The sequence below is a fragment of the Apaloderma vittatum genome, unplaced genomic scaffold, assembly GCF_000703405.1.
Source record: "Apaloderma vittatum isolate BGI_N311 unplaced genomic scaffold, ASM70340v1 scaffold17394, whole genome shotgun sequence".
Lineage (NCBI taxonomy): Eukaryota > Metazoa > Chordata > Aves > Trogoniformes > Trogonidae > Apaloderma > Apaloderma vittatum.
Window position 1 is genome coordinate 1 of NW_009711108.1, and position 13,564 is coordinate 13,564.

Sequence of the window (13,564 nt, forward strand, 5' to 3'; positions counted from 1 at the left end):
GCGGCCGTCTCTCAGCAAACACGCTGCCTGGCCGTTTGCTGTAGAAACAGCGAGGTTAGCGACGTGCAGCGGTAGTCCTTGGGTCACTTCCGTAACACAGGCTTTATGTGTAAGCCTGTAACGCTAGAGCATTTGTTGGAACCGGTATGCGTTTGGCAGTTCTCTTTCACGAATAAGGAAAAACAACCCCAAATACAAGGTCTCTTTGCTAACTTTTCAGTTGTGCTTTTCTCTATTGAATTAACTGTATTTGATTTCTGTGGGCTTCAGACACATTATCTCTAGACATGTGTCATGGAACTGAGCTGTGGTTTGAATTAAAGAGGAAATAACAGAAATAAACGGCACTGATCTACTGAGAGAACGTGTAAGGGAAGAATTCTGCAACTGGAGTTTTTCATGAGGTAGAAAATTACACACGTTACGTCTGGTATATCCAGACCGAGCAAGTTAGATTTCCCAAATCATTTTAATATTATTTGGGTGTACTTGGAGAAGTAAACTTAAGGGAAAATCATATGTTAAAGTGCTGCTGAACTTTGTACGCAGATTTCCTGGTTTTGCTACAGCCATGCTGTAATAAAATACTCTTTTAATAAAGACTTTTGTAGTAGAATTTTATAAATCCCTGATTTTGTAGATTTTGCAAACTCAGGGTTTTTTAGGGTACTTCATGAATTTGTTTCGTATTAGAACCAGAGAACAAAAATCCACTTAAAAACATAAAGAGAAAATAGTAAATGATGGTTTTAAGTAACATAGACTTGTATAAAATACTGTAATTGCTGACTGGTTTTTTTTACGCCGTGTTTTTGCTTAGGAAGGTATTTTCCTATGATACTGTTGTATAATAAAGATACACACTTTCCTTGAAAAGTATGGATTCAGCTGGAAAAAAAAATGGGTTTTAGAGTTTTTTTTTCTTGCTGAGACCAGTTTTGTGTCTTTGCCCTTCAGTTCCATGATTTTGCCGAGACTTGTGGTAAAATCCTATGAAGCTTGGAATATTTATGTTGACTCCCAGAGCTCCTGCCCAGTCTGAATTAATGACTGATTTTCATGTATTTTTTTTTTACCAGTGCAAGTTTTTCTTGTGTAATACAACTTTTTCTCAAATTTGTGATGGATGGATTATATGTTGAAAAACTGATTTAGTGCTAATCGTTAAACATCCTTAGGTTTAATTTTTTTCAGCAGTGCCCACCCCTCATCACTGTAGTAGTGTTTCTAGACCAAATTACAAGTCTGTTTCTATGCACATAGGATGCCAGTGCTTTTGAAAAGAAAATATGTTGCGTATTACTCTTGTTATGTAGTAACACAAAATTTACATTTCATGGGAACTTGGCTGTGAATGCCTGCCAGGTGTGTTTATTCAATGTGCATGTGGTTGCTTCCAAAGCTTGTGCACCATATAAACTAGAGGAGAAGACAAGTTCAGCGTGCTGTATCAAAATAAAAAAACCTCTGATTGTCTGAAAGATCGAGAAATTTTTATTCAAATATGTAGAGCATTGGTGCTTGACAGTTGCTGCTTCACATTGTGGTTTAGGTTCTTGGCAGCTTGGCACTGTGCTTAGGTAATGTCCCACACCAGATGCTAAAAAATGGAGCTTCCTTACGTATATTAGATTTCTACTGAAGTCCTTTTTGGCTGCATTCATTATCTGGGTAGACGTAGACCATTTAGGAAGTTTGAGAAGACAAAGAAGGTATGGAAACATAGAGAAGACTGAAGAATGCTTAGTTGTAAAGAGAAGTTTAAATGCTTTTTGTAACATAATAATCACATGTAGCAACATCATCTGAAAACAAAAGGAGAATTCAAAATGAAATATTGTTGATTCTATATTGTGCAACATGTCTGCTGAGTTGGCATCAGTGCAGAGGTATAAAGGGCTAGTCCGTTGGAGGCTGCTCATTAATAGCGTTTTAGCCGTTTTTGCAGATCTCTACGTAATGTAAATCTATATATCTTAGTGAGTCATGGAAGGGAGACAATTAGAGGCAAAAAAATAATAAAACCAAGCTTGCAGGCTATGTGAAAAGCATGCTTGTTAAAATTGTGTGTAAATTGAGTATGTTTTAATATCTTCCAAATGCATATTATTGCAAGGTTTATATAAGTACCTGGGGAGAAGGAGGCTGTGATTCCATACTGCTACTTGCGGGTCTAGAATGGTTTTTTCATACTGGGTCATGTTTAACTACAGCTATATGGGTTGAACTGTCAAACCACCAAGAATAATCTTGTGGCTGTTAACAGCAGCCATAAAATCATTAACTAGTTCAGTTACCTTTGTGGGGATTTATGCTGCCATTTGGTGCAGAAGAGCTAGCAGTATGCTGCTCTTTGTTCTGCCTGTCCAAGTTTCCTGCTACTGTGGGAGATAACCTGCAAGTCTGAGGTAAACTGTAACCATAATAAATATTTGGGTGTTTTCTCCCCTTTTGTTCCTGCTACATCAGTTGCTTACTAAATTGCACTTATATGCCTTAGCCAAGTGTGGTAAGATCTAAATGGCAACAAATGTGAAACATGTTTTCTGAGTTAAAAGAACATATTAAAGGTGGTTTAAAAATGTTAATTATTAATAACCCTGATTGGTTAATAAGCTTGGAAGTCTTACAGTAGGATATGTAGAACACTAACCTTAATCAGCTTACTGGCTATAAGTAAATTGCTTTTTTTTTTGTCTTTTAAAGGAAATTCGACATAAATCCAGTGACTACCCTCATAGAGTTGCAAAATACCCAGAAAACAGAAATCGAAACAGATACAGAGATGTTAGTCCATGTAAGTATCTCTTCTGTAGTTATTGCAGTAAACTTTCTGGACTTTTTATTTACCTAGTTTACTTTTAAACACTATAGCTAATAAATCATGGTCACTGTAGGTTAGGTATTTTGTTTGTTTCTGTAGACATGTGTCCTGTGATAAATGTGTTTTTTGTAATGCAAACACAAAAGTATATAACAGAAGAGAGAAAAGTCTGTTGGTTTAGCTCAGTGTGCTGAATTGTGAGAGGTGCTTGTAAGTCATAGTTACTAGTATATAGGTAAATGTGAGCTGCAAAGTAATATTTTAAAGATATTTTTCTCGTAAGGAAATTACTTGTTTGAAACTGCTTTGTCATAAAAAATCAACATCTGCTGAGCGCAGAAATTAAGTTAATAAGCCTCAACTAATACAATTTTCTGCAGATATATAAGATTGTGTTGATAAATGCCATTTAATTTCTACTGTTACTTTAAAAAAGACTTAATATTTTGTTATTTTTGTCTGGTTTGAATAATGTATGCATGAAGTTGTTCTTTAATTTTCTCAGTGCAAGGAGATATAGTATGAAGTGCTTTGTGTTTTACTAACTGTCTTTGTGACATGTTGATCTCGTATCTCAGGTGAAGAAAACTTTTTCCACCAGCTTCTTTGCTACTGAGATGTTGTGGACTTTGTTTCAACAGTGTATGCTTTAGAAACTGTATTCCAAAATGGTTATAAAAAGACATGTGAGCAAAAGATGACCGATATGTAGTTGTAGCTGGAGAAAGCTATCATAAATCCCTTTCAAAAATACTAGGAAAAATACATAGTACAGCCTATATTTTTCTGCAAAATATTGAAAGTGGAACAGTTTAAATGTTTGTGTGTTCTTAATACAAAGTTTCCCAGAACACCAAAGGCTCATAAAAACCTTCTTGTTACTGGATTTAGAATTTTTGCAGGGTTGCTGGTGTATTGGGCCTTTTTGTTTGAAAGCCTAATCTGAATACCTATTGTAAGATTTGGAGAAGTGCTGAACTCCTTGTTTCCAGTTGAAAGCTGTGGTAACAGCATGTGCATAGCACTTCTCAAAATTACACGGAAAGGGTCTCGGATTGAGTCACGCTGGTCAGATGCAGCGCCGAGTGCTGCTCGTTAGCCTGCTGCCAGCACACTGCGAACTCGCACGGTGCTTTTGCACCAAACGCATCCAGGTTGGCTTAATGCTGAATCGCAGTACTGCGCTCTGATGAGTCCCTTGCACAGCCTCTTTCTTGTGTCAGAGTGGCTCCAACCAGGACACCCGGTGTGGTCTGAGAAATGTACAGCTCTGAAGAAGGTATCTCCAATTAGCTGAGGCTTCCTAACTTCTGCTCTGTGCTCAGTGAAGAGAGAAGGGCCTCTGCTGGACCTTCATTGATCTGTGCAGAGAGGTACTTAACGTGTCCCGGGGTTGCTGTCCGGTTACTGCACAGCATTAGCATTTTACAGGTGGTAAAGCAGATCATGTTTTATTCACTTTCAGTTTCATACCTAAATTGGGATGGGGGTTGTAAGAAGAGAAGGCAGGAAATCGGATTTGAACTCATGCAACCCAAGTTCTACTCCTGGGACTAATACCCTATGTGACTTTGGTAGCAGATGCTATATTCATGCATTTGATGAGGCACTGCCACAAAGAGATTGGTAGCTTACCTTCAACATAATTGTGTTTTTTCTTTCTTTTTAAAACCAGCATTTCTAAAATAAATATATATATTGGGTTACTTCATTAGCATCTACTAATGCCTGCAGTAATATCTTAAAATGTGTGAGTTGCATTGAACTCCTGTAGCTTTTTGGAGCTCAAAATTTTCCTTAATTATGACATAGCTTTTGCAATAATAAAGAGCACCAAACACCTCTGTCTTGGTCATGGCAAAGCCTGCTTCTGACATGCTCGTTTAGCCCGGAGGAAATTAATTGATTGTTTCAATCCTTGGACCATGTGCAAGAGCAGGGAGACAGTCAGATAAAATCTGCTCTTGAAGTAGTAGTTGGGTTCAGGAAAAGGTTAGAGTCATTCTGTGCTAGCTTACATGAAGTATAACGTGATGACTGAACTAAGATAGTGAACTTCGAGGCTTGTATCAGTTTTTTGCATTTATGAAAGTAAAAAGCTTTGAATTGGGCCACTGAGGTAGCCTGCATAACCAGGGAGTAGAAGAAAGGCTGCATGAGGAGAAGAGAACAAAACACTGTTTGAACCAGTTCCTGTTGAATTTTACATCTATGTGTTTTGAGCTATGACTCCTAACTGTTTCTGTAATGATTGTGAGAGTTGGGGGGACAAAGAGACCTGGAAGGGAATATATGATAAACAGCATTCCAAGATAGCAGTACCTAAATTTCAAAGCAACTGCAGTAAAAGTGGTGTGGTTTGGTCACTGTGGTGAACACATGTAATCGTGGTGCAGGTATGCAAGGAGCTGGCATTGCAGAAATGCAAGACAGCTCAGTCTTACACAATCGTAATATCTCAATCCTTCACTTTGCAAATTTTACTGCTCTTTAACAGTGGTTACATGAAAAACAGGTGATAGTACTGATATTCTCTCATAGTCAGTGGCCTTCAGAACTAGTAGTTAAGCTTCTAAGATATAGCTGTTTAAAAATATTGTAAGACATTAAGGCATAATCTGATGAAAATGTTTTATTTCTCCTTAACAGTGAGAAAATGGTTTGTTGATCTAGATAGCGGCCAAGCCAGTCTACAATCTGAGGTGGTATGTCTGCAAGAGGAAATGCAACGATTATTCAATTTTACAGAAAAGGTGTTAGTTACAAGTGCAAGAAAAAATGCTTTGGGTTGGTTTGCCCTATTTCAACTGTAATATGCAGGGCAGGTGCACTGAAACCAATTTGTGTCTGTGACATACATTTCCAGATAAAAGCTCATTTCTATTGGCTGGAAAAGGCTAATCATCTTTGCCCATTACAGCCAAGTTTCACATTGTCTTTGGTTTCATAAATATTTTTGTTAGCGTCCAGTTTTGTTGGCTAAAGAGCTATGGTGTATATAAGTTTGGTTGGGTAAAAGCCCTGAAGAGTTACTGCCTTGCCAAAAAAAATAGCAATCTAGCAGTTTGGTATTAGTTTAGAATAGGGAGAGAAATATTTTGTCTATGCAGTACTATTGAAACAGGAAGTTAATCTGAAATAGGTTTGGTTTGACAGCCAGTCATTTCCTGGCAGATGAAACCATTTCTCAGAAAACATTGGTAAGAGAGGAAAATAACTTGTGAGGTTATTATTTTTTATTGATAGCCTTAATGAAACTCTAAGATTTGTATTACTACTTTCCTTCTAAATCTTATCCTCAGTTGATATCAGAGTACTGTAGTGTCTCGGATTGACTGTAAACACCTTTAGAGATATGCTTACTGTGTTCCCAGATTTAGAGGCCAGAAGGAAATCCCCTCAGCAAAATTGGCAGGATTGTTTTTTTCCTTTTGCTTTTGGAGGGTAGATGGGGGTTTACGCAGTTTTAACTTTAAGCCTTCCTTTGTAATGTGATGCGTAGTCCAGTATCTTAGGTGAACTGAACGTTTTTGCCTGATGTTGCTATTGGAGGATCTTGAGAGGTGGTGATTTCTCTTGTTTTCTTCGTGTGGCCTTTCAACTCTACAGTTACAGTTGCCTCAGAGTATCTACTTAGGGGAGGAAGAGGGTTGTGCTTTGCAGGGAACAGAGTTGGAGCTGATCTGGATGGGTTTGCATATAGTGCTGATTAATTATCATTGCAAAAATGTTCCTTTTCTGTTCTGTGTTTTGAGTGTATGTGCTGAGAACAGGGAGATGTTCTGTCCAAAATAAGCCTCCTGCACTTCTTGTTGTCCCTATTAAAAGCTGACATTGATGACTGTTATGACGTGATCTAATGATATCTAAAACATCTTGTTACCAGAAACATGGTATAAATAAACTCAGCATGCTGCTTTTGGAGATCTTCTTTCTTTGGGGTTGGAGAAGAGGGGAATTTTATAGCACATACTGATCTGAACTTCATTATATCGTGTTTTTTTTCACGATCCTGCTTAAAAGTGTAAGGATCATGTGCAGTAGTTTTGTATCATGTGCAGCCTGTATTTCAGTATGAATACATTTCAGTTATGAGCTAGGCTGTGATTGATATAATGGCACTCATTGTGTACAACCACTTGACAGAGTGAGAAAAAGTCACTTTGCCTTTCCTTTCCTTTTGGCTACCTCTGAAACTTGATACTGGAAGTCCAGGGGCAGTGTATTGTAATTTGAATAATTTAGCAGCTTGGATAAATTAGATTTAGATTAGGGAAGTTAAGGGGATTTGCTGATAGGCAGGAAAGGGTCAGACTAGGTCGTCAGGGTGGCTTATGGCTACATGTTTTATTTATGACTTTCTTTAATCCACTAAGCAGCATTTCACCCTCCTTTCTTGTTAATAGGTTTGTATTTGGGGAGACAGAGACATCTCTTGGATAAAGGATAATTTTTAAGTTATACGATGATTTAACTTCTAGAAACACATTTATTTATTTTTAAATGGAAACATTAATCAGCTGCAAGAATTGTATGATGTAAAATGCCAAATGCTTTGCCACCTCGGTTTTAACTGGATATGTCATTTTCATTTTAGTGGGCAAATTGATGTGTAACGTGAAGTCTTGGCCTTATCTGAGGCACAGGGAGTGCTGTCAGTGATATCAGCAGGACAAGGTTTCACTTGAAGTTGGTAGTAAGAGTTTGCGTATGAGAAGCATTTTTAAGGTTTCCACTTCCTTTTCAGGCTCTATTGTTTATTGAAATAGGGGAATTAGCACTTTAGAAAAGGAGCACTGTATTTTAGCTGTTGTGGGCATGGCAACATTTAAGATAACGTTTAAGATAGGTTTATCATTCATATAAATCTAAAGTACTTTGTAAGTGGAAATAATTTACGGGAAATATGTTACAGCTAACTCACTGACAAAAGTTGGCTTGCTTTATTGAATTCAGGAGAGCAAGCCAGGGCCTGAATGAGGTTTCTAGGTCATTCCGTCCTTCAGGAACCTCTTCCCTTGAAAGAAGGGAAATCAATATATTCTAGTGGCTTTCTTTGTCCTCTGGAGTATATGCCTGTGTATTTGTAGGATAGCCTCTGTTTTGGTTGGGGCAGAGGAGAGAGGCTGTCTGTGCATGGAATTAGTTGTTAAAGGGGCTTTAAAAAAAACCTTCCAGAAATTTGCATGTTTAAAAAACAGAATTTATAAGAAAGAAAAGAGAAGGCTGAAAATGTGCGTAAGCATTGCAGTAGGAAAGCTCATTAGGGCCTCAGCAGTTATCTCCTACTGGCAGCAACGCAGCAGCTGCTGCTGGGTGATTAAACTGTTAACAGCGCTTGCTTACATCATCTTTCCGAGAACACTAGTACCGGTATGTGTGATTTACTATAACAAGATCTTAAGTTTTTCCTGTTGGCAAATGGCATGTAATATTTACAAAGGTCTTGGTTTCTTTCCAGTAGAAACATTTCAGATAAAGTGATACATGAAAGGAAAAAGTAACGCTTCCCTATCCAGATGAAATAATACAAGGAGATAAATTTCATTTTAAAATGCACACGTGTTTCAATTTTACTGTGTCTTGGCTTGATAATTTTTTTTTAAATTCATACACTTGTATCACAAATTGTTTTAAAACTCCTGAAAGTCAAGATGGTGTTGCCTTACAACTGGAATGCTGATGAAAACAGACTAACCCAGTAACTTTCTCATAATTTTAAATTAAAAATAGATTTTCAGCATATTTCTATTCTCTGCAAATTTGTATGTGACTGCATATAAAAGATAGCAGCTAAAGGAGGTAGAATAACAACTCCAAATCTCAGTCCTTCAAAAAAAAAAAAATTTGCTATTGACTTCTTTCCTTGAATCCAGTAAGATCCCCTTTGGCAGTCACCAATAGCAAATAGTTGAGGGAGAATATAAAAGCAGGTCATGACCTAGTAAATGTTCTTTTCTAAGGTTTCTAAGCATATGGAAAGTATTTATAAAATCATGTGAGCAGTCCATAGAACAAGAGTCTAATTCAGTAACTGTTTTTTTGATTCCCGTCAGATTTTTGCCCATCTGGTGTCATATTTATGAATTTTGTAGATAAACTTCATGCTATGTATAGGGACTTTGAATCTGAGTTTAGTTATCATAGCAGCACTGAATGGGATACTTGGTAGATGCTCATGTCAAAGGTCATGGATTTTGTGCATTTCCAAAGACGTTCGTGAGAAGGAAGTTAGCCTTTTGGTACGGTGGTGGCAGAGGGAGAAGGAGGCTGACATTTTAACAGCAGCTGTGCCATCAGTCTGCACCCTGAATGAGTTTTATGGGTTGGACCAGGTGAACATAGGTTAAAAATTGGCATTGTACCCTAATTCACTCACAGAGGTCAGTTTCTTTATGGAACCTCTTCCATCTCTTCCCAAAATGTGTTCAAGCCTCTTAAATTCATTTTAATTTGCTATTTTTTATTTACTCTTCTTATAATCAGTCTGTCTAGGCAGTTGAGCTTCAGAGGCTCCACAGTTAGTTGGGTCTAATTTCCTGGCAGTTATGTACAAATTTTAAACTAAAAATACTATATATATTTAATACAGTTCTAATAAATGGCTGGAGCATTACTTATTGTGAACAAGTTTGAATACCTAAGTGTCTTCTAGAGGATGATAAATCAAATTCTGAAAGGTTCTAGGAACAGCTAGAGTGACTTTTCACTATGCAGTGTTTTAGTATGACAATCTGATAATTTTTCTTGTGTTAATGTTAGAATTTTAAATAGAGTCTTTGGCTTGCCTCTGCCATAAATAGGGGAATCTCGTGTCTTGCTTGTGTGATTGTGAGGGACTGAAACTGTGTGATTAGATTAGGCTTAATTTAATTTGAAGATTTATTAAATAGGTACATTTTTGCATGTGCCCTTTCTTTAGTGTTTTTAATTGTATAGTATTAAACAATAAATTACTGGGAAAATAAAATTGATCAAAGATTGGTTTGAATTATTGCAAGAAGATGTTCTTTTTTAAAAAAATATTTTTTACTGTGTGGGTTTCACTTTTTATGATTAACTTTACTAACTCAACGTGTGGAACTTCACCAAAAATCTTGGAGTTCTGAACTTAGAGGAAACCATGCAGTGGAGTGACCTGGTGTGATAGGACAGAGTGCTGGCTGGTATGGGTTGTGGTGCTGTTGTATTAAGGAAATGCAACTGTTGAGGGGTGGCTGTAAGAATCTTCTGGCATGTGTGGGAGGGTTGTTTTTTTAAAGAAAAATGTGTACTGCAGTTTTCTAATCAGCTTCTAGTAATAAGTGTCTGAAATTATTCTGATGGAATGATGAGGGGAGAATGAGACACATAGTTATCAAAGTTCCATGAGAAACTAGTTTCCTATTTATAGTTTATAGTTTGCCATTTGGTTAGTATTGCAGAATGTATTTCTAATTGCTTGTCTGACCTAGATTTACCCATTAGAGAGTATTTGCCAGGATTGATGCATCATTAACTCTTAATTTTTTTGGCTTTTAGATGACCATAGTCGTGTAAAACTGCAGAATACTGAGAATGACTATATCAATGCTAGCCTAGTGGTCATAGAAGAAGCTCAAAGATACTACATTTTAACACAGGTAAGTAGCTCCAATTACAAGGTTATTACAGGGACTTAGAATCTGGGTGAGGGGTATTTGTACAGCCGTAATTAGTGTTTGGATGGTTCTTTTTCCCTGTGAGTTATCTCGTACGAACTGCCTGTTTGATCTAGTTGTGAACACATAATTTTGTAATTTAAGAAAAAGCTAAAGGGAGTATTTAAGTGTGAATAATGTACTGCATATAAAGCTTATCAAGTGTTTCATGCTCTTTTCTTCAGTTCTTTTGGAAATAGGTTGCAACAATACTTTACACCTTATTTCATCTTGTACCTTCTGAGCATGCCTGCAGTAGCTTTTCTTCTAACAGCACAGTAGCATTGATGCCCAAACTGAAAACATTCCTTCCCTGAATTCTTACTTAGATGTTTGGTTGACGTTTTTTGCTTTGTGGGTTTTGGTTTGTTGTTGTTTGTTTTTATTAAAAAACCCACAAACTTTTAAGTACTAGAATGATCTGTGCAGTGTGGTTACTTACTTGTCTGTCATTTCTGTAAATCTGTTAATAATTCCTTTAAACTTTAAAGAAGAAAACTTATTTCTGTTTCATACAGTGAACTATTAACTGTTTTCAAACACTGCTTTGCCTATACATTCTAACACCTGTTTGTTTTTTTCCTTTACCACACAGGGTCCACTGCCTAATACATGTTGTCATTTTTGGCTTATGGTATGGCAACAACAAACCAAAGCAGTTGTCATGCTGAACAGAACTGTTGAAAAAGAATCAGTAAGTAATATTAGGCTTAAAGTTGTAAAGTAAGCCACAAAATTTCAATACAGTTGAACAGTGTTTGAATGTTATGTTAAAAGAGCGAACAGGTCCTCTTACTGGTGTACAGCATAACATGTATTTAATATAATATTAAAGTGATGGAGCTAAGATGCAAAATTCAGTTTGATGTAAACAGCATCTAATAAATATACATCCAGAAAGGTGAAGGTAATATCCTGAGAGAAGAGGATGTGCAGATAGAGTAGAAGTGTAGTAAGATACTTAGAACACAATGGAAGGTGGGAAAACAAGTTTGAATTAAAGTACCTTTAGATTATTTCTTCTAAATCTGACAGGAGTAGTGTATTTTTTTATATAGTGATCTTAACTATAACAGTGAAGACAAGCTGCTGCTCAGCAGTTGTCAAACTGATACAGTTATCTTTGATTCTTTACAGCTGGTATATGTGCAGAATAAATGAATCTTCTGATGTGGTGTAGTTTTTCTGCTCGTGTGCCTAAAATCAGTGTGGATTTAAGTTACAAATGCATGTCATGTGACATTTGTTTTTTCTTCAGAGTAGATTTGTTAGTGAAAAAATTCTGACTAGTCCTTTAAAAAGTCACGTATTTTATACACAAAAATTTTCCTAGGCAAGGATTTTCCTACAGAAGGTTTGAGTGCAGAGCAAGAGAAATAAAGAACAAGGGACAATTTTACATTACTTTGTTAGTTCATTCTTTCACTAGAATCTTGCAGTATTGAGCAAGTGTTGATAAAACTGGATGTGTTACATCAGTTATATAAATGTGCCTATTGGTCCATCAGAAATGGAGTGGGGAAATGTTCTGAAATAGCTGAGTAAAGGTCTCTGTTCACTGTAGAAAACTAGAGGTGGGAGAGGGAGATGGGTTGGGCTGTATCTGAAAAAATGCGAGCTCTGTGATGAGAGAAAGCATAAACAGGTAAAGCTGGGATGCGGTAGCCATTGAAACAGTTGTAGTGACTCGGCTGCAAACACGGACTGAAAACTTCTCAAATAGGGAGCAAGTAAATTAGTCTACCGAATAATGGGATTTCAGAATCTGCTCGTAGAAAGCCTGAGATACTAGGATACTTAACCAGATACCTTTTTTTTTCTTTTTTTTTTTTCTGTTGTCCTTTAAAAAAACAAAATTAGGTGAAGTGTGCACAGTACTGGCCAACAAAAGAAGAGGACGTTATGACATTCAGTGAAACGGGTTTCCGTGTGAGGCTAGTATCTGAAGACGTCAAATCCTATTACACAGTACATCTACTGCAATTAGAAAATATCAACGTAAGCTTTTCTCAGTCTGTATAGCTCATATTCTTGGGCTTAAGTATATAATGGAAACTGCTTAGCAAATTGTCACTACGGGTTGATTGAGCTTTTACACTGCAAATTGTAATGCACTTTGCTTCTGATAATGTCGAAGATGTATATGTGGCATATAAGCAAGTGAGTTAGGCCTGAATTGATCTGTACATTAAAAGAGATAACAGCTTCAGCATTTTTATTCTTGCATTTTTCATCTGGCAGTACCTTAACATGCTGAATTGTAATTGGTGGTAGTGGTGATTATAAGAGGAGCTGTAAGAAATGCCCTAAAAGGAGGAACGAAGGAGTTGGAAATTCTGGAGGTTTTTTAATGTCAGAAATCAGACTCAGAAATTACTGGGTTTTTTTACCTGAATTTTTGTTTTCTATATAATTCAGTCCAGCTATCTATGTTTTTGGGGGGAGGGAAGATTACCACCTGTGGATAGGTAACCTTATCTCCTCTTGCTTACCTCCCCTTTTGCTCCACAGGACCAACCATCCTTTTATCTTAAAAATTAAGCACTTTGACAATTTAATCAAGTTAAGCTCAAAAAAAAAGTTCCTGGCCTGAGCTTGGGTTGGAATTTGCTGCTTCTGTTTCAGAGCTGAAGACAGGACTGAAGAGCTTGTCTGTTTGTTCCAGCTATGTCTTGTAAGATATTCTCTCTCCCTATGAACCTTGCCTTATATTAATCCAAACTGCTAGTATGGCAAGTCTTATTCAGGATTGTCTTGTCAGTGGATTTGGGAAAGGAAAGCTTGAAGATGTTCCTTTGCATGTTATTTTTATGACTAAACATTGGTATATTTGGTCAAAATTATTTGAATTTGTAATAACTGTTAATGGTACTTTGAGAGAATGTTTGTTAATTTGAAACCTCCTTCACGAGATCAACATGATAAAACTTGGCATGTTGTTCCTTTGTCTATTCAGTGTAGAAGGCTTTATGAAATTCTGCCCTACTGACCTGAAGAATTTCGGTTTAGTTGTTTGTTTATTGATAGCAAAAGCAAAGAAGAGAGGAGTAGTGCTTGCAAG

At 36.8% G+C, this 13,564-nt stretch overlaps 1 protein-coding gene across 1 annotated transcript in view; it reads left to right on the forward strand.

Moving 5' to 3' along the window:
• The first annotated feature begins 105 nt into the window (after window positions 1-105).
• Window positions 106-13,564, forward strand: part of PTPN2 (protein tyrosine phosphatase, non-receptor type 2) — a 31,197-nt gene continuing 17,738 nt past the window's right edge. Inside the window, exons 1-5 of the mRNA XM_009867543.1 lie at window positions 106-219; window positions 2,707-2,797; window positions 10,346-10,446; window positions 11,099-11,197; window positions 12,364-12,501. Of these exons, the coding sequence (XP_009865845.1) occupies window positions 106-219; window positions 2,707-2,797; window positions 10,346-10,446; window positions 11,099-11,197; window positions 12,364-12,501 (543 nt within the window). The remainder of the gene's footprint in view (window positions 220-2,706; window positions 2,798-10,345; window positions 10,447-11,098; window positions 11,198-12,363; window positions 12,502-13,564) is intronic.